General features: G+C 43.8%; 1 protein-coding gene across 3 annotated transcripts in view; it reads left to right on the top strand.

The window, feature by feature from the left end:
- LOC111968153 (fragile histidine triad diadenosine triphosphatase) overlaps positions 1-24,870 on the top strand; it is a 333,296-nt gene that overhangs the window by 101,625 nt on the left and 206,801 nt on the right. For all 3 annotated transcript variants that reach the window (XM_023993738.3, XM_023993734.3, XM_023993727.3), the window contains one exon: positions 16,387-16,508. In XM_023993738.3, coding sequence (XP_023849506.1) covers positions 16,403-16,508 — 106 coding nt within the window. In that variant the 5' untranslated portion in view covers positions 16,387-16,402. The remainder of the gene's footprint in view (positions 1-16,386; positions 16,509-24,870) is intronic.

Here is a 24,870-nt window from a genome sequence, read left to right as displayed (position 1 = left end):
ATGTGAATAGTCTGGGTAGCCATTTGATTAGATGTTCAGGAGTCTCATGGCTTGGGGGTAGAAGCTGTTTAGAAGTCTCTTGGACCTAGACTTGGCGCTCCGGTACCGCTTGCCGTGCGGTAGCAGAGAGAACAGTCTATGGCTAGGGTGGCTGGAGTCTTTGACAATTTGTAGGGCCTTCCTCTGGTATAGAGGTCCTGGATGGCAGGAAGCTTGGCCCCAGTGATGTACTGGGCCGTTCGCACTACCCTCTGTAGTGCCTTGCGGTCGGAGGCCGAGCAGTTGCCATACCAGGCAGTGATGCAACCCGTCAGGATGCTCTCGATGGTGCAGCTGTAGATCCTTTTGAGGACCTGAGGACCCATGCCAAATCTTTTCAGTCTCCTGAGGGGGAATAGGTTTTGACGTGCCCTCTTCACGACTGTCTTGGTGTGCTTGGACCATGTAAGTTTGTTAGTGATTTGGACACCAAAGAACTTGAAGCTCTCAATCTGCACCACTACAGCCCTGTCGATGAGAATGGGGGTATGCTTGGTCCTCTTTTTCCTGTAGTCCACAATCATCTCCTTTGTCTTGATCACGTTGAGGGAGAGGTTGTTGTCCTGGCACCACACGGTCCTCCTTATAGGCTGTTTCATCGTTGTCGGTGATCAGGCCTACCACTGTTGTGTCATCTGCAAATGTAATGATGGTTTTGGAGTTGTGCCTGGCCGTGCAGTCATGAGTGAACAGGGAGTACAGGAGGGACTGTGCACGCACCCCTGAGGGGCCCTTGTGTTGAGGATCAGCGTGGCGGATGTGTTGTTACCTACCCTTACCACCTGGGGGGCGGCCTGTCAGGACGTCCAGGAACCAGTTGCAGAGGGAGGTGTTTAGTCCCAGGGTCCTTAGATTATTGATTAGCTTTGAGGGCACTATGGTGTTGAACGCTGAGCTGTAGTCAATGAATAGCATTCTCACATAGGTGTTCCTTCTTTCCAGGTGGGAAAGGGCAGTGTGGAGTACAATAGAGAAGGCATCATCTGTGGATCTGTTTGGGCGGTATGCAAATTGGAGTGGTTCTAAGGTTTCTGGGATGATGGTGTTGATGTGAGCCATGACCAGCTTTTCAAGGTACTTCATGGCTACAAACGTGAGTGCTACGGGTCAGTAGTCATTTAGGCAGGTTACCTTAATGTTCTTAAATGACTACCAACCTGCCTACTGACCCGGCCCTTTATGCGCTGCAGTGCTTGCTAGCCGTAGCTTATTCAATTTCTGATCATTTGATTGGATGGACAAGATGTCAGTTCATGCTGCACAAGCTCTAATACTGTAGGTTAGAGGACATCCTCCGGAAGTTGTCATAATTACTGTGTAAGTCTATGGAAGGGGGTGGGAACCATGAGCCTCCTACTGTAGGTTTTGTATATAAGTCAATGTACCCAGAGGGTGAAAAATAGCTGTCCCCCGGCTACACTATTTGAGGCTACCTATAGACCTTCAGTGCAAAGCAGTGAGTATGAATCCATTATTTGGTGACGTGAATATATTTAGTGTAGTTTTATATAAAACTGACAACTATTTTAATGTTACACTATTAAACTTTTTCAGAAATTCACTGAGTGTAATTTCACTCAGTGAATTTCCTTCCTCCTCTGAGGAGCCTCCACTGACACACACACACACACACACACACACACACACACACACACACACACACACACACACACACCACACACACACACACACACACACACACACACACACACACACACACACACACACACACACACACACACACACACACACACACACACCACACACACACACACAACACACACACACACACACAGTGGTTTCAATATTGCCAAACTTAAAGGGCTATAGCATTTTCAAATAACTTTGATGAAAATGGTCGAAAGCTAATGTTAATTGGGTCATCGCTGTGTGCAATAAACTCAATTCTTCATTCAAATTTTTAGTTGTGGAATTGTTGGAGTCCATTTGGAATATTAATGCAGGAGACAGCTGGTGAGCTTGTGTGTGAATGTATCTGCTGGGACCAGTTCCAAATCCACCCAGGGCTCAGCTTCCCTCTTTCTCTTTCTCAAGTTCCATCTCTCTTTTGCTTCTCTCCTCTCTATGTGTGCTTACTGTACCAAAGGCACCATGTTGCAGTTCAGAGAGTGCGGAAACGGAGAGAGTGTGACGGAGACGCTGAGAGAGAGAAACACGGCGTGATTATCTCCAGGCCTCAGCCCGTCTCCTTAGTCTCCTCTCCCATGCAGCCTCTGTTGGGCCACAGAGCCCTCGGAGACAGGCCCGTGTAATCGCTTAGGCCTCATTTAACCTCATTACAATAAGTAATTCACACATTTCAAAAGTGGATCTTCTCACAGTCATTAGGTGTAATTAAATTGAGCGGTCACGTTAGAACGTTTTTAGAGAGGGATGCATCCTAGAGGATTTTTTGTTTATTTTTTACTCTGGTAATTTTACACACTCTGTGCTTTTGAATTTCATTTTCAGCCTCAAAGTCATGCACTTGTGTAGGTAGGCCATTGGTGCAGAATATACCACAGCACAGTATGTAGCCAGCTGTGTGTACCAAGGATTTTGACATACTGGTCTAAACAGGAAACTATAACTGGGCCCTAGTTATAGTTTAGAGAGAGTTGCAATCCCCTCCAGTTACTTGAGAATAAGATGGATGAGCTTCGTTCGAGAGTCTGCTATTAGAGAGACTTCAAAAACTGCAATATTATATGCCTTGCAGAAACTTGGCTGGCTCAATCTATGAACATAGTACTCAGTGGTTTCTCCATGCAGCGGCATGATCAGTTGACCGCAGCCTCAGGCAATTCCAAAGTTGGAGAGGTGTGCCTCTTCATAAACAACAACTGGTGCACTGCTTCCAGTGTGAAGGAAATCTCGAGCTTTTGCTCCCTGATATGGAATACCTCATGGTAAGCTGCAGACTTTTTTTTACCTACAAAGAGAGTCCTTATCTGTAATTATTATCACAGCTGTCTACATCCCTCCACAAGCCAACACCACTTTGTCACTCAACAAACTGTATTGGGCCATAAACAAACAGGAAACCACGCACCCAGAGGCAGCGTTTCTACCTCACTTCTACCTACACGTCTCCTGCGCCACTAGGGACGCTAAAACTCTAGACCACTATTATTCTACCCACAGAACAACATACTAGGCCCTCAACCTCTTTTTCGGCAAATCATACCATGACTCTATCCTCCTGCTTCCTGTTTACAAACAAAAGCCCAAACAAGAAGTACCAGTGACGCGCTCAATACAGAAGTGGTCTGATGGTCTGATAAAGCAAACACGAGGCTACAAGACTGTTTTGCTAGTACAGACTGGTAAATGTCCTGGGACTCATCCGATAATATTGAGTAGTTTACCACATCAGTCACGGGCTTCATCAATAAGTGCATAGATGACATCTTCCCCACAGTGACTATACGAATGCTTTTTATGTTCACTTTGAGGAAAACAATGCAGAGTCTTGCATGAAAGCCCCTGTTGTTCGGAATGACTGTGTGATCTCGCTCTCCATGACCGATGTGAGTAAAACTTTTAAATCAAATCAAATCAAATGTATTTATGTAGCCCTTCTTACATCAGCTGATATATCAAAGTGCTGTACAGAAACCCAGCCTAAAACCTCAAACAGCAAGCAATGCAGGTGTAGAAGCACGGTGGCTAGGAAAAACTCCCTAGAAAGGCCAAAACCTAGGAAGAAACCTAGAGAGGAACCAGGCTATGAGGGGTGGCCAGTCCTCTTCTGGCTGTGCCGGGTGGAGATTATAGCAGAACATGGCCAAGATGTTCAAATGTTCACAAATGACCAGCATCAAAATAAAAGTAATCACAGTGAACAGGTCAGGGTTCCATAGCCGCAGAGCAAAATTCAGTTGGTGGTACAGTAACCGAAAAAGGTTGGGAACCACTGCGCTAGAGCATGAGTGCAGTTGAGAACATGACTACTTAACACATTGAAAATAACCTACAAATAAAAGTATATTATATTTAACTATAACCAAGGCCATCACATGGTGTCTGAAGTAGACTTTGTGTAGCCGACCATCAAATCTAACGACGAGGGCGACAAAAAAGTTAAACCCGCCAAAGCAATTCAAGTTCGAAAGCCCCGCAGAATGGCTGGAGTGGAGACAGAGATTCTGTCGTTTCAGGACAGCGACAAAACTGGACAAAGATGATGGGGTCGTCCAGGTCAGTTCGCTAATCTACGAAAGGGGCAGTGAGGCAGAGAAAATACTCAGCTCATTTGAATTCGCTCAGGAGGAGGATGAAACAAACTTTGAAATAGTGTTGGGAAAGTATGACAACTACTTCATTCCACAACGGAATCTCATTAACGAGTGTGCATGTTTTTACCAACGCAGCCAAAGAGAGAGAGAAAAGGCAGAATGTACTGTACATCAGAGCTCCTTATGAGCTATCTGAGAACTGTGATTTCGGTGCTAAAAGGGAAGAACATATCTGAGACCGTTTAGTAGTGGGCACAGACAAAGAATTCTCTCAAAAGTTACAGTTGATGCCGACATTGACGTTAGCACAGGCTATTCAAAAAGTGCGGCAGGCGGGGGATGTTGCTGAGCAGATTAGCTTGCAGATGGGGGAACCGCAGCACGGGCTAATACAGTATGTAGCTAGTAGCATCTCCGATAGAACTATGGCTATGGGGAGAAAAGGGTCTTGAGTCAAGGATATGGTGGCACTAAAACAAGCCACAATGCAAGGAACTGTGAAAGATGTGATAAAAGCAGACATGCTAACTGGGAAAATGCTCAGCGTTCAAAAGCACTTGCAACAACTAAAATAAGAAAGGACATTGGGAATGTGTGTGTAAAAGCAAACCACAATCTGTGACATCACAGAAGAGAGAGATCAAGTCCATGTTCTGGGCTCAGTTAGCAAGGAGGCTAGTGAGAGAAACTGGACTGCACTGCTCAACATAGGGGGCACCCCTACAAGCATTAAAATAGACACAGGCGCAGACGCAAGCATTATTAGTGAAGAGACTTTTAACCAACTCTCACTGAGGAGAAAATTGCAGCCCAGTGGCCGAGTTAAAGTGTCTAGGTCAGTTTCAGGCTAACACTAGTTACAAGGGACAACAGTACAGTTTCCTTGTGTATGTGATACCAGGAGTGGGTGTCAAGAATCTGCTTAGCCGTGTAACTGCTGTAGATATGGGCCTGGTTAAACGCATAAATGAGGTCAGTGATGTTTTTGGGTCCTGCGGGAAGCTAAAAACTGAACCAGTGAAAATAGTCTTAAAAGAGTATGCCCAGCTATACGCAGTACATGCAGACAGGCGAGTGCCGCTAATGGTTAAAGTGAAAAGGGAGCTAAATCGCATGGAAAATGAGGACATAGCGGTAAAAGTAATAGAGTCGACAGAATGGTGTGCTGCTATGTTGCCAGTGCTAAAGCCAAATGACAACATACCAATCTGTGTCGATCTAAAACCACTGAACATAGTAGTGAAAAGAAGGAAATCGTGTCAAAACTGTCAGGAGCCGAAGTGTCCACCTCGTTAGATGCAACTAGTGGGTTCTACCAAATCCTTCTTCATGAGGAGAGTAGCAAGCTGACTACTTTCTGACTGACTACTCACCCCTTTTGGGAGATACTGTTTCAAACTTCTCCCATTTGGGATAACCAGTGCCCCCATGATTTTTCAAAGGAAAATGACGGAAACTCTTCATGGCTCGAGGGTGTGGCTATATACAGTGGGGCAAAAAAGTATTTAGTCAGCCACCAATTGTGCAAGTTCTCCCACTTAAAAAGATGAGAGAGGCCTGTAATTTTCATCATAGGTACACTTCAACTATGACAGACAAAATGAGAAAAAAAAAATCCAGAAAATCACATTGTAGGATTTTTAATGAATTTATTTGCAAATTATGGTGGAAAATAAGTAAGTGGCTAGTGATACATTTTTGATCAATTTCCATCAATTTCCATTATTAAAGTGAGCTGGAGTTGAGTCAGTATGTTGGCAGCAGCCACTCAATGTTAGTGGTGGCTGTTTAACAGTCTGATGGCCTTGAGATAGAAGCTGTTTTTCAGTCTCTCGGTCCCTGCTTTGATGCACCTGTACTGACCTTGTCTTCTGGATGATATCGGGGTGAACAGGCAGTGGCTCGGGTGGTTGTTGTCCTTGATGATCTTTATGGCCTTCCTGTGACATCGGGTGGTGTAGGTATCCTGGAGGGGAGGTAGTTTGCCCCCAGTGATGCGTTGTGCAGACCTCACTACCCTCTGGAGAGCCTTACGTTTGTGGGCGGAGCAGTTTCCGTACCAGGCGGTGATACAGCCCGACAGGATGCTCTCGATTGTGCATCTGTAGAAGTTTGTGAGTGCTTTTGGTGACAAGCCAAATTTCTTCTGCCTCCTGAGGTTGAAGAGGCGCTGCTGCGCCTTCTTCACAACGCTGTCTGTGTGGGTGGACCAATTCAGTTTGTCCGTGATGTGTACGTCGAGGAACTTAAAACTTACTACCCTCTCCACTACTGTCCCGTCGATGTGGATAGGGGGGTGCTCCCTCTGCTGTTTCCTGAAGTCCACAATCATCTCCTTTGTTTTGTTGTTGAGTGTGAGGTTATTTTCCTGACACCACACTCCGAGGGCTCTCACCTCCTCCCTGTAGGCCGTCTCGTCGTTGTTGGTAATCAAGCCTACCACTGTAGTGTCGTCCACAAACTTGATGATTGAGTTGGAAGCGTGCATGGCCACGCAGTCGTGGGTGAACAGGGAGTACAGGAGAGGGCTCAGAACGCACCCTTGTGGGGCCCCAGTGTTGAGGATCAGTGGGGTGGAGATGTTGTTACCTACCCTCACCACCTGGGGGCGGCCCGTCAGGAAGTCCAGGACCCAGTTGCACAGGGCGGGGTCGAGACCCAGGGTCTCGAGCTTGATGACGATGCTGAGCTGTAGTCGATGAACAGCATTCTCACATAGGTATTCCTCTTGTCGAGATGGTTTAGGGCAGTGTGCAGTGTGGTTGCGATTGCGTCGTCTGTGGACCTATTGGGGCGGTAAGCAATTTGGAGTGGGTCTAGGGTGTTAGGTAGGGTGGAGGTGATATGGTCCTTGACTAGTCTCTCAAAGCACTTCATGATGACGGAAGTGAGTGCTACAGGGCGGTAGTCGTTTAGCTCAGTTACCTTAGCTTTCTTGGGAACAGGAACAATGGTGGCCCTCTTGAAGCATGTGGGAATAGCAGACTGGGATAAGGATTGATTGAATATGTCCGTAAACACACCAGCCAGCTGGTCTGCGCATGCTCTGATGACGCGGCTGGGGATGCCGTCTGGGCCTGCAGCCCTGCGAGGGTTAACACGTTTAAATGTTTTACTCACGTCGGCTGCAGTGAAGGAGAGTCCGCAGGTTTTGGTAGCGGGCCGTGTCAGTGGCACTGTATTGTCCTCAAAGCGAGCAAAGAAGTTATTTAGTCTGTCTGGGAGCAAGACATCCTGGTCCGCGACGGGGCTCAACAACGACAAGTGTAAGTTCAAACAAAGCCAGCTTTTCTTCCTGGGGCACATCATTGACATAACAGAATCAGGCCAGACCTGGAAAAGGTCATGGGGATAAGCAACTTCCCCCAGCCCCAGACCATATGCTAGCTGAAGCGTTTCCTCAGGATGGTACAGTATGTGGGGAAATACATTCCGGAGCTATCTACTGTGGGACAGCCGCTCTACGAGCTCCTCAAAACAAATGTAGAGTGGGCCTGGGGACACACACAGGAGGCAGCATTTCAGAGACTTAAACACTCACTAACCACTGCTCCTGTGTTAACTTAATATGATTCCAGGAAGCCCACAGCAATGTTAACTGATGCCAGCAGCTGCGGAGTAGAGGCGTCCTTCAACAGCATGGTGAGGACTGGAAACCAGTCGCGATAATGGCCCCCAGTTCAACAGCATGGTTAGCGATAATGGCCCCCAGTTCAACAGCATGGTTAGCGATAATGGCCTCTAGTTGGCAAGTACAGAGCTAAAATAACTCAGTAAGGAGTATTACTTCATACATTTGACAAGCGGCCCCACTTCCCACAGAGTAATGGACATGTGGAGACAGCTGTACAGACAGCCAAGTGGATGCTCAAGCAGACAGACCCTCTGCTCGCGCTGCTGACGTACAAAGCCACTCCCTCAACATCGACAGGGTTCAGCCCGGCTGAACTACTGATGGGGAGAAGCATCAGGACAACCCTCCCTTCATTTGAAGAGAATCTGAAACCAAACTGGCCTGACCAGGAGGTCAGACAGGCAGACGCTGCTGCAAAACGGAAGCCGGCGTTTTACTACGACCGCATGAATGGAGTCAGAAACCTTCCATCACAGCCCTGGGGACACAGTGCTCATGAAACTTGATGTACAAAAACACTGGATGACACCAGCTGTTGTTCAAGGCCCCAGCTCCACCCCACAGTCATACCGGGTGGAAACTGCCCAGGGGGGCAGTTCAGAAGGAAAGGGCACCATCTACAGTTAGTGCCAAGCACAAGGACACCAGACCAGATCACAAAGAATGTGCCCCTGACCTCTGAGGTGTCTGGTGAGTCAGGGGAGACACAAACTGTTTCTCCTCACAGGGATGTGACTCTTCCAAAAACAGGAATAGGGACTAACGTCACATGTTCAGGACGATTGAGAAAGCCAGTAGGGAGACTGGACCTGTAAAACTTTGAAAGAAAGATCACTTCTCTAAAATAAAAAAAGAAGGGAAAAAAAGAACATGGTTAAAAGATACATTGAATGTTGTTTATTCTGTTTATGAGCGTGCTTGTTGGCTAGCCAAAGACAGAACAGTTAAATTTAACTGTGGTGTTTAACATAGTTACAGGTATAGTTTTGAGAAGATAAGAAGTTACTTTATGGGTCATGCTCACAGTAAAGGTTCAGTTGTGATTGTAAACTGTCCCCTTGATAGATACATTATGTAATAACAGTATACAGAGTTTGAATGTAAACATACCGTTGATAAACGATTGGGCAATATTTTATTAAAGAGGTCGATGTGATGAATGGGTTAATCCTTCAAACATTCAACCTCCAGCTGCGTATCTGCTCTAACACCAGGTCAGTGAACTCTCAAATATTGTTTTTTTGCCATCATTGTAAGCCTGCCACACACGCACTATACGATACATTTATTAAACATAAGAATGAGTGTGAGTTTTTGTCACAACCCGGCTCGTGGGAAGTAACAAAGAGCTCTTATAGGACCAGGGCACACATAATAATGATCAATAATTTTGCTCTTTATTTAGCCATCTTACATATAAAACCTTATTTGTTAATCGAAAATTGTGAATTATTCACCACAGGTTAATGAGAAGGGTGTGCTTGAAAGGATGCACATACAGTTGAAGTCGGAAGTTCACATACACCTTAGCCAAATACATTTAAACTCAGTTTTTCACAATTTCTGACATTTAATCCTAGTAAAAATTCCCTGTCTTAGGTCAGTTAGGATCACCACTGTAACGTTTGTCGTCGGAAGGAGACCAAGGTGCAGGGTGGTAGGCGTACATTCTTTTATTTAAATGTTCCACCAAGAAAAACAATAAACAATACAACAAACGAAACGCTTTGTCGTGCAAACTACATGCACTCAAACAATGACAAGATCCCACACCGAAGGAGGGAAAAAGGGCTGCCTAAGTATGATCCCCAATCAGAGACAATGAAAGACAGCTGCCTCTGATTGGGAACCACACTCGGCCAAACACAAAGAAATAGAGAACATAGAATGCCCACCCAAATCACACCCTGACCTAACCAAACATAGAGAATAACAAGGATCTCTAAGGTAAGTATCTTAACAGCGCAATTTGCCAAGGCAGGATACTCTGAGCGCAGCCCAATCCAGAAATCTGGCAGTAGCTTCTGATTAAATTCAATTTTCATAGAAACGCTTGTTGCAAATTCGATGAGTCTCTTTTGTTCAGATATCGGTAAGTGGACTGGAGGCAGGGCATGAAGGGGATAACAAATCCAGTTGTTTGTGTCATCAGTTTTGGGAAAGTATCTGCGTAATTGCACACCCAACTCACTCAGGTGCTTCGCTATGTCACATTTGACATTGTCCGTAAGCTTGAGTTTATTTGCACGCAAAAAAGCATACAATGATGGAAAGACCTGTGTGTTGTCCTTGTTAATGCAGACTCAGAAGAGCTCCAACTTCTTAATCATAGCCTCAATTTTGTCCCGCACATTGAATATAGTTGCGGAGAGTCCCTGTAATCCTAGATCCAGATCATTCAGGCGAGAAAAAACATCACTCAGATAGTCCAGTCGTGTGAGAACCTCGTCATCATGCAAGCGGTCAGACAATTGAAAATTATGGTCAGTAAAGAAAACTCTAAGCAAGAGCCTCTCGGTGGATGCTGCAGTGTACCCAAGCAGCATTGGGAGCAACTGCTTGCAATCGCGTTACCACTCCACTATGTCTCCCTGTCATGGCTTTTGCACCATCAGTACAGGTACCAACACATCTTGACCACCAAAGTCAATTTGATGTCACAAAGCTGTCCAGTACTTTAAAAATATCCTCTCCTGTTGTCCTGGTTTCCAGTGGTTTGCAGAAGAGGATGTATACCAGGAGCTGTGCCAGACCCGCCACGTCTGTTGACTCATCCAGCTGTAACGCATATAATTCACTGGCTTGTATGCGAAGGAGTAATTGTTTCAAAACATCTCCTGCCATGTCACCGATGCGTTGTGAAATGATGTTGTTTGATGAAGACATTGTCTGTATAGATTTTTTGGGCCTTTTCCCCCAGCATGGTCCCAGCCATATCCGCGGCAGCAGGAATAATTAAGTCTTTCACAATAGTATGGGGCTTGCCTGTCCTAGCCACTTGGTAGCTCACCATATAACTTGCTTTGAGTCCCTTTGTATTAATGGTATCTGTTGCTTTTATACATGTCTTACTACTCAAAAGTCGTCTTAATTCTCACTCCCAAAACTCCTGGGCCTTATTTTTCAAATTGGCATGTTTTGTTTCTAAATTTCTGTGCAAGAGTGAAGGTTTCATCGAGTTGAGAGATAGATAGTACTTTTGCACATATACCACACTGTGGCTGAGGAAAGGCACTACTCCCAATATAAGTGAACCCCAAATCAATGTATAGTCGTGGCCAAAGGTTTTGAGAATGACACAAATATGAATTTTCACAAAGTCTGCTGCCTCAGTTTGTATGATTTCAATTTGCATATACTCCAGAATGGTATGAAGAGTGATCAGATGAATTGCAATTAATTGCAAAGTCCCTCTTTGCCATGCAAATGAACTGAATCCCCCAAAAACATTTCCACTGCATTTCAACCCTGCCACAAAAGGACCAGCTGACATCATGTCAGTGATTCTCTCGTTAACACAGGTGTGAGTGTTGATGAGGACAAGGCTGGAGATCACTCTGTCATGCTGATTGAGGGAGCAAAGAAGCCACTTCTCTCCAGGAAAAACATCAGGGACAGACTGATATTCTGCAACAGGTACAGGGATTGGACTGCTGAGGACTGAGGTAAAGTCATTTTCTCTGATGAATCCCCTTTCCGGTTGTTTGGGGCATCCGGAAAAAAGCTTGTCCGGAGAAGACAAGGTGAGCGCTACCATCAGTCCTGTGTCATGTCAACAGTAAAGCATCCTGAGGCAATTCATGTGTGGGGTTGCTTCTCAGCCAAGGGAGTGGGCTCACTCACAATTTTGCCTAAGAACACAGCCAAGAATAAAGAATGGTACCAACAAATTCTCCGAGAGCAACTTCTCCCAACCATCCAGGAACAGTTTGGTGACGAACAATGCCTTTTCCAGCATGATGGAGCACCTTGCCATAAGGCAAAAGTGATAACTAAGTGGCTCGGGGAACAAAGCATCAATATTTTGGGTCCATGGCCAGGAAACTCCCCAGACCTTAATCCCATTGAGAACTTGTGGTCAATCCTCAAGGGGCGGGTGGACAAACAAAACCCACAAATTCTGACAAACTCCAAGCATTGATTATGCAAGAATGGTCTGCCATCAGTCAGGATGTGGCCCAGAAGTTAATTGACAGCATGCCAGGGCTGATTGCAGAGGTCTTGAAAAAGAAGGGTCAACACTGCAAATATTGACTCTTGCATCAACTTCATGTAATTGTCAATAATAGCCTTTGACACTTATGAAATGCTTGTAATTATACTTCAGAATTCCATAGTAACATCTGAAAATCTAAAAAAATCTAAAATCTTCAGTATCTAAAGACACTGAAGCAGCAAACTTTGTGGAAATTAATATTTGTGTCATTCTCAAAACTTTTGGCCACGACTGTAGTTCTCATCATATTTGCGCCTCTTCGATAGTTCAACATCCCTGTCTGTTGTTCGGTGCTTTCCCGGGTAAGGGGACAGTAGCTCTTCGGCTGCATCAGATTCACAACTGTCAAGTGTTCATGCTTGGTGGGCTAACAACAAATGTAGAATTACTGATGCTAGCATTGGATGTGCTTGTGGAAACAGAACAACTTGTGTTGTCGACAGATGCAGGTGTAGTACTGCTGGTTGTAGCAGTACTACCAGTAGAGCTGGTATGTGTCTCTATGGACGGGGGCCTTTTTTAAACAATTGATACAATTTTGAGCAAACGGAATGAGCTGCAGCTACGTTTGGCTACATATGGACCGTTAGTGGAATTCCCACGAGAGAGTAACGGTTCATTATTTGACTAGGCTACCTGTATTTGACGTGTTCTTATTTCACTGAACACTAGATGGTTTAATTTTATTTTTGGCAGTGAAACGGGGCTACTCAGGTGAGACAAAAACCTCACCCACATGTATAGTCCCGTTGGATTTTATGTTTAATTTAAAATTTATTTGGCGTACCCCCGACGTACCCCAGTTTGGGAATACCTGTGCAAGAGCATAAGGGAAGTTGGGAACATGGCTACTTAGCATTCAGTTGCATGTCGTTTGTTACTTGGCATTTATGTTACTAAATGTGGTCACACATTGAAAAGAACCTACAAATATAAGGATCTTATATTTAACTATAACCAAGGCTATTACAATCCTCATGCCTAGTCACTTTACCCTTCCTTTATGTACATTTGAAGAGTTTATTTCCAAAATGCTATATACACCAATTTTTTTAATGTTTGTTTTTCATCAGAAATGATTGCTTATGGCTACTTTCATGAGCGTGTATAATATAACTGTTCTCAGATTTGTAGTTAATAGGTTTTAGATTTTTTTTAAATAAAATCCTATATATCCGTTGTTCAGCTGGAATGGAAGGTTTATATCCTGTATATTTGACTGTGATATGTGGTTGTCTCACCTAGCTATCTTAAGATGAATGCAAGTTGCTCTTGAGAGGAGCATGTGCTAAATGACAAAATCTTTAAATGTTTTACATACAGATCTCATAATATTGTATTGAATAATATATAATAATCATGTTATTTTGCAGTCTGCAATGTATCCACCACACTCTCGGAGATATAAGTAGTACTGATAGGTTTTACACAGTCAAATGTAACAAACAACTAACTACATGCTTAATTAAGAACTGTACAAATGATACATTTGTGACATCAATATAAAAAATAATATACAGTATGAGTCAAAAGTTTGTACACCTACTCATTCCAGGGTTTTTCTTTATTTTTGCTATTTTCTACATAGTGAAGACATCAAAACTATGAAATAACACGTATAGAATCATGTAATAACCCAAAAAGTGTTAAACAAATCAAAATATATTTTATATTTGAGATTCTTCAAAGTAGCCACCCTTTGCCTTGATGACAGCTTTCCACACTCTTGGCATTCTCTCAACCAGCTTCATGAGGTACAGTAGTCACCTGGAATGCAGCTTCATGAGGTTTGCATTTCAGTTAACAGGTGTGCCTTGTTAAAAGTTAATTTGTGGAATTTCTTTCCTTCTTAATGTGTTTGAACCAATCAGTTGTGTTGTGACATGGTAGGGGTGGTATACAGAATATAGCCCTATTTGGTAAAAGACCAAGTCTATATTATGGCAAGAACAGCTCAAATAAGCAAAGAGAAACGACAGTCTGTAAGGGTGCGTGCTGGTGGCAGGGAAGTCAGGCACAGGAGATCGAACTTGGTATAAAACGGAGCAGTTTAATAAGTGCTCAAAAACTCAGAAAACCAAAATATACAAAATAATACAAGTGGGTACAAAACCCGGCGCACACCAGAACATATCTTCCACATAGCTTACAAACAAACAATCACCGACAAGGACAATGAGGGGGAACAGAGGGTTAAATACACAACATATAATGAATGGGATTGGAACCAGGTGGAACCAAGACAAGACAAGACAAAACCAAAGGAAAATGAAAGGGGATCAGCGATGGCTAGAAGGTCGGCGACTTCGAACGCCGCCCGAACAAGGAGAGGGACCAACTTCTGCGGAAGTCGTGACACAGTCCATCATTACTTAAATACATGAATGTCAGTCAATCCGAAAAATTTCAAGAACTTTGAAAGTTTCTTCAAGTTCAGTCGCAAAAACCACCAAGCGCTATGATGAAACTCATGAGGACCACCACAGGAATGGAAGACCCAGAGTTACCTCTGTTGCAGAGGATAAGTTCATTAGAGTTACCAGCCTCAGAAATTGCAGCCCAAATAAATGCTTCACAGAGTTCATGTAACAGACACATCTCAACCTCATCTGTTCAGAGGAAACTGCGTGAATCAGGCCTTCATGTTTAAATTGCTTCAAAGTAACCACTACTCAAGGACACCAATAATAAGAAGAGACTTGCTTGGGCAAAGAAACATGAGCAATGGACATTAGACCGGTGGAAATCTGTCCTTTGGTCTGATGAGTCCAAATTTGAGATTTTTGGTTCCAACCGCCGTGTCTTTGTGAGACGCAGAGTAGGTGAACGGATGATCTGCTCATGTGTAGTTCCCACCGTGAAGCATGGAGGAGGATGTGTGATGGTGTGGGAGTGCTTTGCTGGTGACACTGTCAGTGATTTATTTAGAATTCAAGGCACACTTGACCAGCATGGCTACCACAGCATTCTGCAGCGATACACCATCCCATCTGGTTTGTGCTTTGTCCCTCTATCATTTGTTTTTAAACAGGACAATGACCCAACACACCTCCAGGCTATGTAAGGGCTGTTCGATTCCAGAGTGTATCACAACTGGCCGTGATTGGGAGTCCCATAGGGCGGCGCACAATTGGCCCAGCGTCGTCTGGGTTAGGGTTTGGCCGGGGTAGGCCGTCATTGTAAATAAGAATTTGTTCTTAACCGACTTGCCTAGTTAAATGAAGGTTAAATAACAAAAATAAAAAAGTATACATTTCTTCTCTGAGTGTGGTGGATACATTGCATTTTGCAAATAACATGATTATTTGTCTCTCTGAAAGTAAATCATCAAGTGATTAGATTGTAAACAAGTACATGTCTGTGAAACTCTTCATATCTAGCTCAAGTACCTCGTACCCCTGCACATTGATCTGGTCCTGGTACTCCCTGCATATAGCTTCATTATTGTATATTTTATTCCTATTCTGTTACTATTTGTATTTGTATTCATTTTTTAACTCTGCATTGTTGGGAAGTGCAAGTGTTCATGGTAAAGTATATATTATTTTGTGTTTTTCCCCCCATGTCTAATTGAATACTGGCCAATGCTAATTGAAACCTAGATTCCTGTGTAGAAGAAGAACAATTATTCTAGTGTGGTAAGAAAAAGTAAGTGAAAAGAGAACGAGACACTTACAGAAACATAGAAAGATAACTTTCAAATATTTTATGTTTGCAGTAATAGATTTTTCCAGCAGGGATATCTGTGACAGCCGATAGAGAGGGCTTGGTCAGATGTGACGTCATCTTGGCAGTGCTCTTGATATCTGTGACACACTCTGATGAGAGGACTCATCATTTCACAAACGCAATTTCACCAAGCGAACTGCTGCAAATAGTGACAATCCTTTTTGTTTTAACTAGCTTCAAAATGAGCAATTGGCTCCAGTGAAGCGCATGGTTTAGTATCTCAGTATTGCTCATTACTGTGTTTCTCACACTAGGGTATTCTTTCATTTCTGTTATGATTGAGACTTTTCGATACGAAGAGACCGTTTTGACATTTTTAGATGATGACACACATTTCATGCTTGTTTGTCAGACTTCTGTACCTTGAAAGCTGTTTCATGAACGGTAGATTTTTTGGAAAGTGGTACTTTGTATTGTCCTTAGATACTTTCTGCAGTGTGATTTGCTGAACACTCAGTGAACCCTAACAGACAGCCCTGCAGCGGTCTAGCCTCAGTTCACCTTATTTGAACACTTCTTCCCTCTTTCAGGTCTGCAGTCATCACCATGTCTACATTCCGTTTTGGACAGCACGTCATCAAGGCCTCAGCAGTGTTTCTACAAACTGAGTTGTCCTTCGCCCTGGTCAACAGGAAGCCTGTGGTGCCTGGACGTATCCTTCAATTATCCCTTTAACAGGCCCTAACAGGGACACTGCTTGTTAGCTGGGGCTGAAGGAGAGGAAACGACTGAACCATCCTGAACCTTAGTCTGGACACAGGTAGGTCACAGCTCTCTCGCTCTCTCTCTCTCTCTCTCTCTCTCTCTCTCTCTCTCTCTCTCTCTCTCTCTCTCTCTCTCGCTGTCTCACCTCACAAGAACATTCTGTGCTCAATTTAGCAGTTCAACAGTTTGTCTCTTTAGTAAGGTGGGTGTGACCTCAACAATAGGCCAAGTAAACAGCTGTTTCCAACACAAACAGAAGGAATAAAAAAGAAAACAGTGTCCCGCAATATGTGGACAAATTTATTTTTTAGATGGTATAAAGTTTAGTTGTGTGTGTCACGACATAACTTTTAAACATATGTTTACCTCATAATGGATATAGGCAGAGCGGGATCAGAGGGTTCATGAATCTTTGTCAGCTCTTGCCTTGCATCCACTCTCCTCTCTCTTTGGGTGAAAAATGCAATATTTTTGTCTATTAATCATCGTTTCAACCAGCAAATGCAAACCTTGCATTAATTTGCATGATTTCCATCGCTGATTTACTTGAATAATGTGCTTATTCTCTTTTTGGTATAATAATCAGTCCTTGGCTTTGTGCTTGAGTTCCTCAAGTGCTGTTCTGCATTGCATAACTTCTCTGTGTTTAGATTAACTTTGGACTTGGGGAGATTTTTCACCGCATTATAGGGCATTGCTGTATAATCCTTAAGTCTAAAGAAAAGGAAAAATGTTCTCAGGTTCTCAGGCCATGAGGAATACATTAGCATTATTTAATCATACACTTTTTTGTTCTACAGGGAACATTATAATAATGCCAGAAAGCAAATTCACTGAGTAGACACTGATTATCACTCCAGTGTTAAAGGGCACTTTTTGTTTCCTAAAGTGTTTGTATGTGTGCGTGCAAGTGAGTGTTTGGTGCCATACTACTGTCTTTACGCATGTGTATTTGAGTCGCTGTCTGTGTGACTATAGGTGAATCTACAGCCACAGTGGGTCCGTGTTGTTGTATATGCATTGGCACATAGCTCTACTGTTAGATGTGTTTTGTTGGCTGTGTGAGGGCTTAGATCAAAGCGCTATTCTTTGCATTCATATCTGTACATGTTGTGGTGTGGAGAGGTAAATAGGACTTAGAGCACTTGGCTGAAATCTGAAACATTAAATTGGTCTGCACTTGGACTTCCCAGGGATATTATGTGATATCTTTACCAGGGAATGCTGGGATGTAGGGTCTCTTGTGCAAAAGGACAATCCCTGTGTGTTTACACGGTATGCATTAAAGTCTGTGGGAAAACCCAACGGACATACATAAACTAAAATGTATCTTTCCTTTTTCTCTCCTCTCTGTCTCTCCAGTGGCCCACCAATGATTTTGTTAGTTACTCTCACTCAGATATCATATTAACATGGCATAAGTCATTGAAAACTGTTTAGAATTGCACGAAATGCTCACTTTCACTTACTTAGCTAGCAAATGCAGCTAGCTAGATTAGCCTACTCAAACACCCGATACAAACAGAGAGGGATGCTATGTTAGCTAGCTGGCTATGGCTATCCAACACTTGAACTCTTCCAAGTCAAGGTAAACTTTTGGTTTTATTAATTTATTGCCACTGGGGCCTGCCGGTGTAACTGCTAAACTGCTTGCTGTACACTGTTCTTCATGATTGTAGCGGGTTTGCTAATGCATTAGTTCTAGTAGCTACACTACATGACAAAAAGTATGTGGACACCTGCTCGTCAAACATCTCATTCCCCCTTTGCTGCTATAACAGCCTCCTCTCCTCTGGGAAGGCTTTACACTAGATGATGGAACATTGCTGCAGGGACTTGCTTCCATTCAGCCACAAGAGCATTAGTGACGTTGGACACTGATGTTGGGCTATTAGGCCTGGCTTGCAGTCAGCGTTCCAATTCATCCCAAAGGTGTTAGATGGGGTTGAGGTCAGGGCTCATTGCTGGCCAGTCAAGTTCTTCCAGACAGATCTCGACAAACCATTTCTGTATGGACCTCGCTTTGTGCACAGAGTAATTGTCATGCTGAAACAGGAAAGGGCCTTCCCCAAACTGTTGCTGCAAAGTTGGAAGCACAGAATTATCTAGAATGTAATTGTATGCTGTAGCGTTAAGATTTCCCTTCACTGGAACAAAGGGGCCTAGACCGAACCATGAAAAACAGCCTCAGACCATTATTCCTCCTCCACCAAACTTTACAGTTGGCACTGGTCCAGAGTCCAATGGCGGCGAGCTTTACACCACTCCAGTCGACGCTTGGCATTGCACATGATGATCTTAGGCTTGTATGCGGCTGCTTGGCCATGGAAACCCATTTTATGAAGCTCCCATTTTATGAAGCTCCCAGGCTGTTTAGAACTCGGTAGTGAGGGTTGCAACCGAGGACCAAAGATTTTTACACGCTTCGCGCTTCAGAACTCGACGGTCCCGTTCTGTGAGCTTTTGTGACCTACCACTTTGTGGCTGAGCCGTTGTTGCTCCTAGACATTTCAACTTCACAATAACAGTAGTTGACCGGGCAAGTTCTAGCAGGGTAGAAATTTGACGAACTGACTTGTTGGAAAGGTGGCATCCTATGACGGTGCCATGTTGAAAGTCACTGAGCTCTTCAGTAAGGCCATTCTTCTGCCATTGTGTTTCAATGGAGATTGCATGGCTGTGTGCTCAATTGTATACACCTTTCAACAACGGGTGTGGCTGAAATAGCTGAATCCACTAATCTGAAGGGGTGTCCACTAGGGATGCAACGATACAGTGAGCCCACGGTTCGGTATGTATCACGGTTTGTGGGCCACGGTACAGTTTCACTATCTTTATATTTAAGAAAAGTGTGCCCTTGTATGACTCTCATACAGGGGACGAGTGTGCAACACGTAGCTCTTCATCTCCCAATACAGTACATAGTGAACTGTCACAGTGAGGTAGCTTCCAGTACATAGTGAACTGTCACAGTGAGGTAGCTTCCAGTACATAGTGAACTGTCACAGTGTGAGGTAGCCTTCCATGTACCATAGTGAACTGTCACAGTGAGGTAGCTTCCAGTACATAGTGAACCGTCACAGTGAGGTAGCTTCCAGTACATAGTGAACCGTCACAGTGAGGTAGCTTTGAGTTGCTCTGGAGGTCCAACTATCAGTGGAGAGAGCTAGATAGGGTGTCTGTGTCAATTAGTTTTCAATTTCTCTCCGTGATGTTTCATAGAGTTTGGGAATTACTTTGCTGCTGAAATGTGTGCGGGAGGGGACATTTAACACTGTTCAATTTTTTTCATCAGGTGACAAAATCCTGAGTCAGTATCCACCGAATAGGGCTGCAAATCTTTGGCTATGAATACTCCCACTGCTTTTGTTATTTCTTTATGTTTTTCTGAATTTGTCGCAAATTGTTGTTGGAAGGCAGCAGCGGGAGATTGTTGTGTTTTCACTAACGAGTGGACTCTCCTTGCTCCAGCTCCACCTGCATGGGATACAGCTGGGTGATGGCGACGTAAATGGCACATCATGTTAGAAGTGTTTCCACTCGAGTAGCCAAAAGCAATGCTTTCAGACTGTACTTTGTTTGTTTACGGTCTTCTTACCCTCGTCATCGTATTGAACGCTGAATCCAAAATGTTCCCACACAGCGGATTTGAAAAACGGCGATGCCTCTTAAAATTTGCTTCTCTCTGTCTCGCTAGCGCTCGCCATTGTCACGTTGGAGCTGGGAGAATATTTGTTTTTAGTTTCCCATCTCTTCATGGGTCCCCTTTAGGGAAGGTTCCTACTGAGATGTCATTGCAAATTGTCCATTGGTTGTTTAAGGGGGAGGGGGTTGTGGTCACTGCGGTTGCCACATTTTGAGACATTGCTGTGGAGTAAAGTTTGTCAGCCCTCAGGAGACCCCTAACGGCCTTGTGCCCCAAGCAGTTGCCTGCCAAGCCTGTTCACAAACTGTGGATCTGGTTCTGTGGATCTGAATGTACAAGGTGCGTGTAGTCTGCAGCGCAATAAGCAAGTTTTGGAAATTATAGGAAAATGACAGGCATATCGTAATTTCGCGGTTCACATGTGCGTATTGATCCGTAGGGGGTGTACCGAACAGTTCGACAACATACTGTGTACCGTTGCATCCCTAGTGTCCACATGCTTTTGTATATATAGTGTATGTTGACTATGATGTTAATATGGTGACAACGATGTAGGCTGTGTGTAGCGGTTAGCGGTTATGGTTTGAAGGTTTGGCTTGGAAAGGTTTTTTCATCATAGATAGCTGTTGTATTGTGAACTGAAGTCCACAAGCGAAGGGAAAAGGTGAGAGCGTAGATGCGAGAAGGAATTATATATACAACGAGCAAAGTGATCATGCTGTTTATGTGGCTGCTAGTTCTGTGTTTGCATGTGATCAGGGGTGCATTCATTCTGCCGATTCTATTGGAGTCTTATATCTCCCTCACTAACTTTAAGCATCAGCTGTTAGAGCAGCTTACCGACCATTGCACCTGTACACAGCCCATCTGTAAATAGCCCACCCAACTACCTCATCCCCATATTGTTTTTTTTTGTTTTTTTGCTCCTTTGCACCCCAGTATCTCTACTTGCACATCCATCTTCTGCACATCTATCACTCCAGTCTATCACTCTAGTGTTTCATTGCTAAATTGTAATTATTTCACCACTATGGCCTATTTATTGCCTTACCTCCCTAATCTTACTACATTTGCACACACTGTATATATATGTTTCTATTGTGTTATTGACTGTACGTTTGTTTATCCCATGTGTAACTCTGTGTTGTTTGTGTCGTACTGCTTTGCTTTATCTAGGCCAGGTCGCAGTTGTAAATGAGAACTTGTTCTCAACTGGCCTACCTGTTTAAGTAAAGGTGAAATAAAGAAATATTGAAAAACGTTTCTTAAACGGAAGCAAATGGAACAAAACAGGGATAAACATACCTGAATTTGTTCAATTGAAACTCTCGTTTGCAACTGTTGGATGTTTACAACCTAGATCAGCTAGAGGCTAGATGCAGGCAAGAGTGTGCAAGATGGTATTGAATGTGTCACTGTCTGTCACCTTGACCGGGCAAGTATCTCTCAACCTGTGCACCTTCGTTGTAAACTTTCTTTCGTAGGCTAGGTTGTAACAACCTGATGATGGGTACAGGGAAAATGTTAGTATCATGTAATAGTCTAAACCTATCGATGTTACCTTGAGTTGGGTGAATGGAATATGAATGACAATCATCCAATATTCTGTAATAGAAATAAGGCCATTCCCCCCCCCAAAAAATGTTTTTTGTCCTCCCTCATCTTAAATGGCACCGACTGCCACTGGTACATGCTCGCATGCATTCACCAGGGTTTCTGTTAGCCGGTAATTGGCTAATGTTGGGAAAAAAATATGAATAAAGCGAAAAGCTGATAAATAAAGTTGTTGCAGGCCAAATTGACCGGGAGAAAAAACAATCCCATTGCAAAATAATGCTTTTTATTCAGCGATGGAAATGCCAGTCGATCTAAACACACTTGACCGTCATGCTTATCGGTCTATAAGTTAATTTGCATTACTTAGTAGAACTAAATCAAATCAAATGTTATTGGTCACATACACGTGTTTAGCAGATTTTATTGTGGGTGTAGCGAAATGCTTGTGTTTCTAGCGCCAACAATGTAGTAATATCTAACAAGTAATATCTAACAATTTCACAACAATGCACACAATGCGTACAAATCTAAAGTAAAGGATTGGATAGCATACAGTACAGAGCCTATTTTGAGCAGAATATCACCTCAGCTCGTTGCTGCTGGAGTGAAACATGCTTTTATATAAGTACAGTCATTGTTCAACAATTTTAAATGCAATTGCGAGTAAAAAACTGTTTTAATGGTCACAATTAAAAAGAGCTACTATTTTTATTACTCAACTGGTAATTGAAGCGCGCCTCCCATTCTCTATTAAAATGCATAGGCAACAGTAGGCAGGCTATCAGCACATCAAATATCATTTTGCAATGTGAGCTGGAGGCAGTATGCATTTTGAAAACTGATACTTCATTGTTTGAAACCTGAACGTTTTACTTCATATTATGAGGCATGTTTTACCTTGCTTCAAAGTAACTTTTTATATTTCCAAATACTTCTTAATATGCCATTGAAACCAGCATTTATCTCCTGTTCTGTTGGTTTTATATGAACTTTTTTGGATTGTCCAGAAGCCAAATGTAAGGACCAACGCTGGAGTAGAGAAGCAAGGATGGGGAGTCAACATTTAATTGGAACAGACATGGAACAGGACAAGGACAAGAACACCGGTAATACACAGACAAAAGACAATCATTGCAGCAGCGGGGAACAGAGCTGGGGAAATGACAAATATAGGAGAGGTAATAAACAGGTGATTGAGTCCAGGTGAGTCCAATAATTTGCTAATGCGCATGACGAGGGGAGGCTGGTGTGCGTATTGATGGTGGCAGGAGTGTGTAACGCAGGGCAGCCTGACAGGCCGGCTGAGGTACGGGCGCTGGACAAGTCGGCTGGGTGTAAAATCCCAAAGAACCGGCAGAAGCGTGGTAGCCTGGTGAGCCAGCTGAGGCATAGGAGCATGACGATCCGGCTGAGGCGTGAAAGCCTGTCGATCCCGCTGAGGTGTAGGAGCCTGATGATCCGGCTGAGGCGTAGCAGTCTGACGAGCCGGCTGGGCGTAAAACCTGACGATCCGGCTGAGGCCTGACGTGGGTTGGGCGCCTTCTGAGACAACCAGGGAAAGGAAACCTGTCGAGCCAGCTATGGCATGGAAGCCCGACGATCCAGCTAAGGCACCCCCGGTTCCATCGGCGGCAGCCCCCGGACCCGACGTCACCACCAACCGAAACGCCAGCATTCCCTGATGCTTCATTTCATTGCTGCTGCATTCTGTAAGGACTGACGCTGGAGTAGAGAAGTAGGTACGGGGAGTCAACATTTAATTGGAACAGACATGGAACAGGACAAGAACAGTGTCAAAACCGGGTAATACACAGACGTAAGACAGTCAATGCAGCAGCAGGGAACAGAGCTGGGGAACTGACAAATATAGGGGAAATAATAAACAGGTGATTGAGTCCAGGTGAGTCCAATAATTCGCTGATGCGCGTGACGAGGGAAGGCAGGTGTGCGTAATGATGGTGGCAGGAGTGTGTAATGCAGGGCAGCCTGGCGCCCTCGAGCGCCAAGGGGGAAGAGCGGGAGCAGGCATGACACCAACGGCATGATCCTAGTCATATTAGCAAACCATCCTAGTTGTTGGATCTTTAGTGTCCCCATCTTTTTACATTTCTAACAGAGATTTTCATCTCTGTCACATATGAACCACACGCATCAGGTGCGCTGTATAGAAGTGTGTTTTCCGCAAATCGCATTTTGGCAAATGTTTGAAAACAACGTTTTATTGGCTGCTTCATTGTTCTGTTAAGATGAATTGCAATCATCTAAATTTGATTTCTGTCATTCTGAGCACCATTTTATTTTTTTATTTTTTTATTTAACCTTTATTTAACCAGGTAAGCTAGTTGAGAACAAGTTCTCATTTACAACTGTGACCTGGCCAAGATAAAGCAAAGCAGTGCGACACAAACAACAACACAGAGTTACACATGGAATAAACAAGCGTACAGTCAATAACACAATAGAAAAAAAAGAAATCCTCTATATAGTGTGTGCAAATGACGTGAGGTGGTAAGGCAAGAAATAGGCCATAGTAGCGAAGTAATTACAATTTAGTAAATTAACACTGGAGTGATAGATGAGCAGATGGTGATGTGCAAGTAGAAATACTGGTGTGCAAAAGAGCAGAAAAGTAAATAAAAACAATATGGGGATGAGGTAGGTAGATTGGGTGGGCTATTTACAGATGGGCTATGTACAGCTGCAGCGATCAGTTAGCTGCTCAGATAGCTGACGTTTAAAGTTAGTGAGGGAAATATAAGTCTCCAGCTTCAGCAATTTTTGCAATTCGTTCCAGTCATTGGCAGCAGAGAACTGTAAGGAACGGTGGCCAAATGAGGTGTTGGCTTTGGGGATGACCAGTGAGATATACCTGCTGGAGCGCGTGCTACGGGTGGGTGTTGTTATCGTGACCAGTGAGCTGAGGTAAGGTGGAGCTTTACCTAGCATAGACTTATAGATGACCTGGAGCCAGTGGGTCTGGCGACGGATATGTAGCGAGGGCCAGCCGACTAGAGCATACATTTCGCAGTGGTGGGTGGTATAAGGGGCTTTGGTGACAAAACGGATGGCACTGTGATCGACTGCATCCAGTTTGCTGAGTAGAGTA

This window comes from Salvelinus sp. IW2-2015, linkage group LG1 (assembly GCF_002910315.2).
Source record: "Salvelinus sp. IW2-2015 linkage group LG1, ASM291031v2, whole genome shotgun sequence".
In the NCBI taxonomy this organism is placed as follows: Eukaryota; Metazoa; Chordata; class Actinopteri; order Salmoniformes; family Salmonidae; genus Salvelinus; species Salvelinus sp. IW2-2015.
The sequence above is the reverse complement of the archived record's forward strand: the minus strand, read 5'-3'. Positions and strand labels throughout refer to the sequence as shown.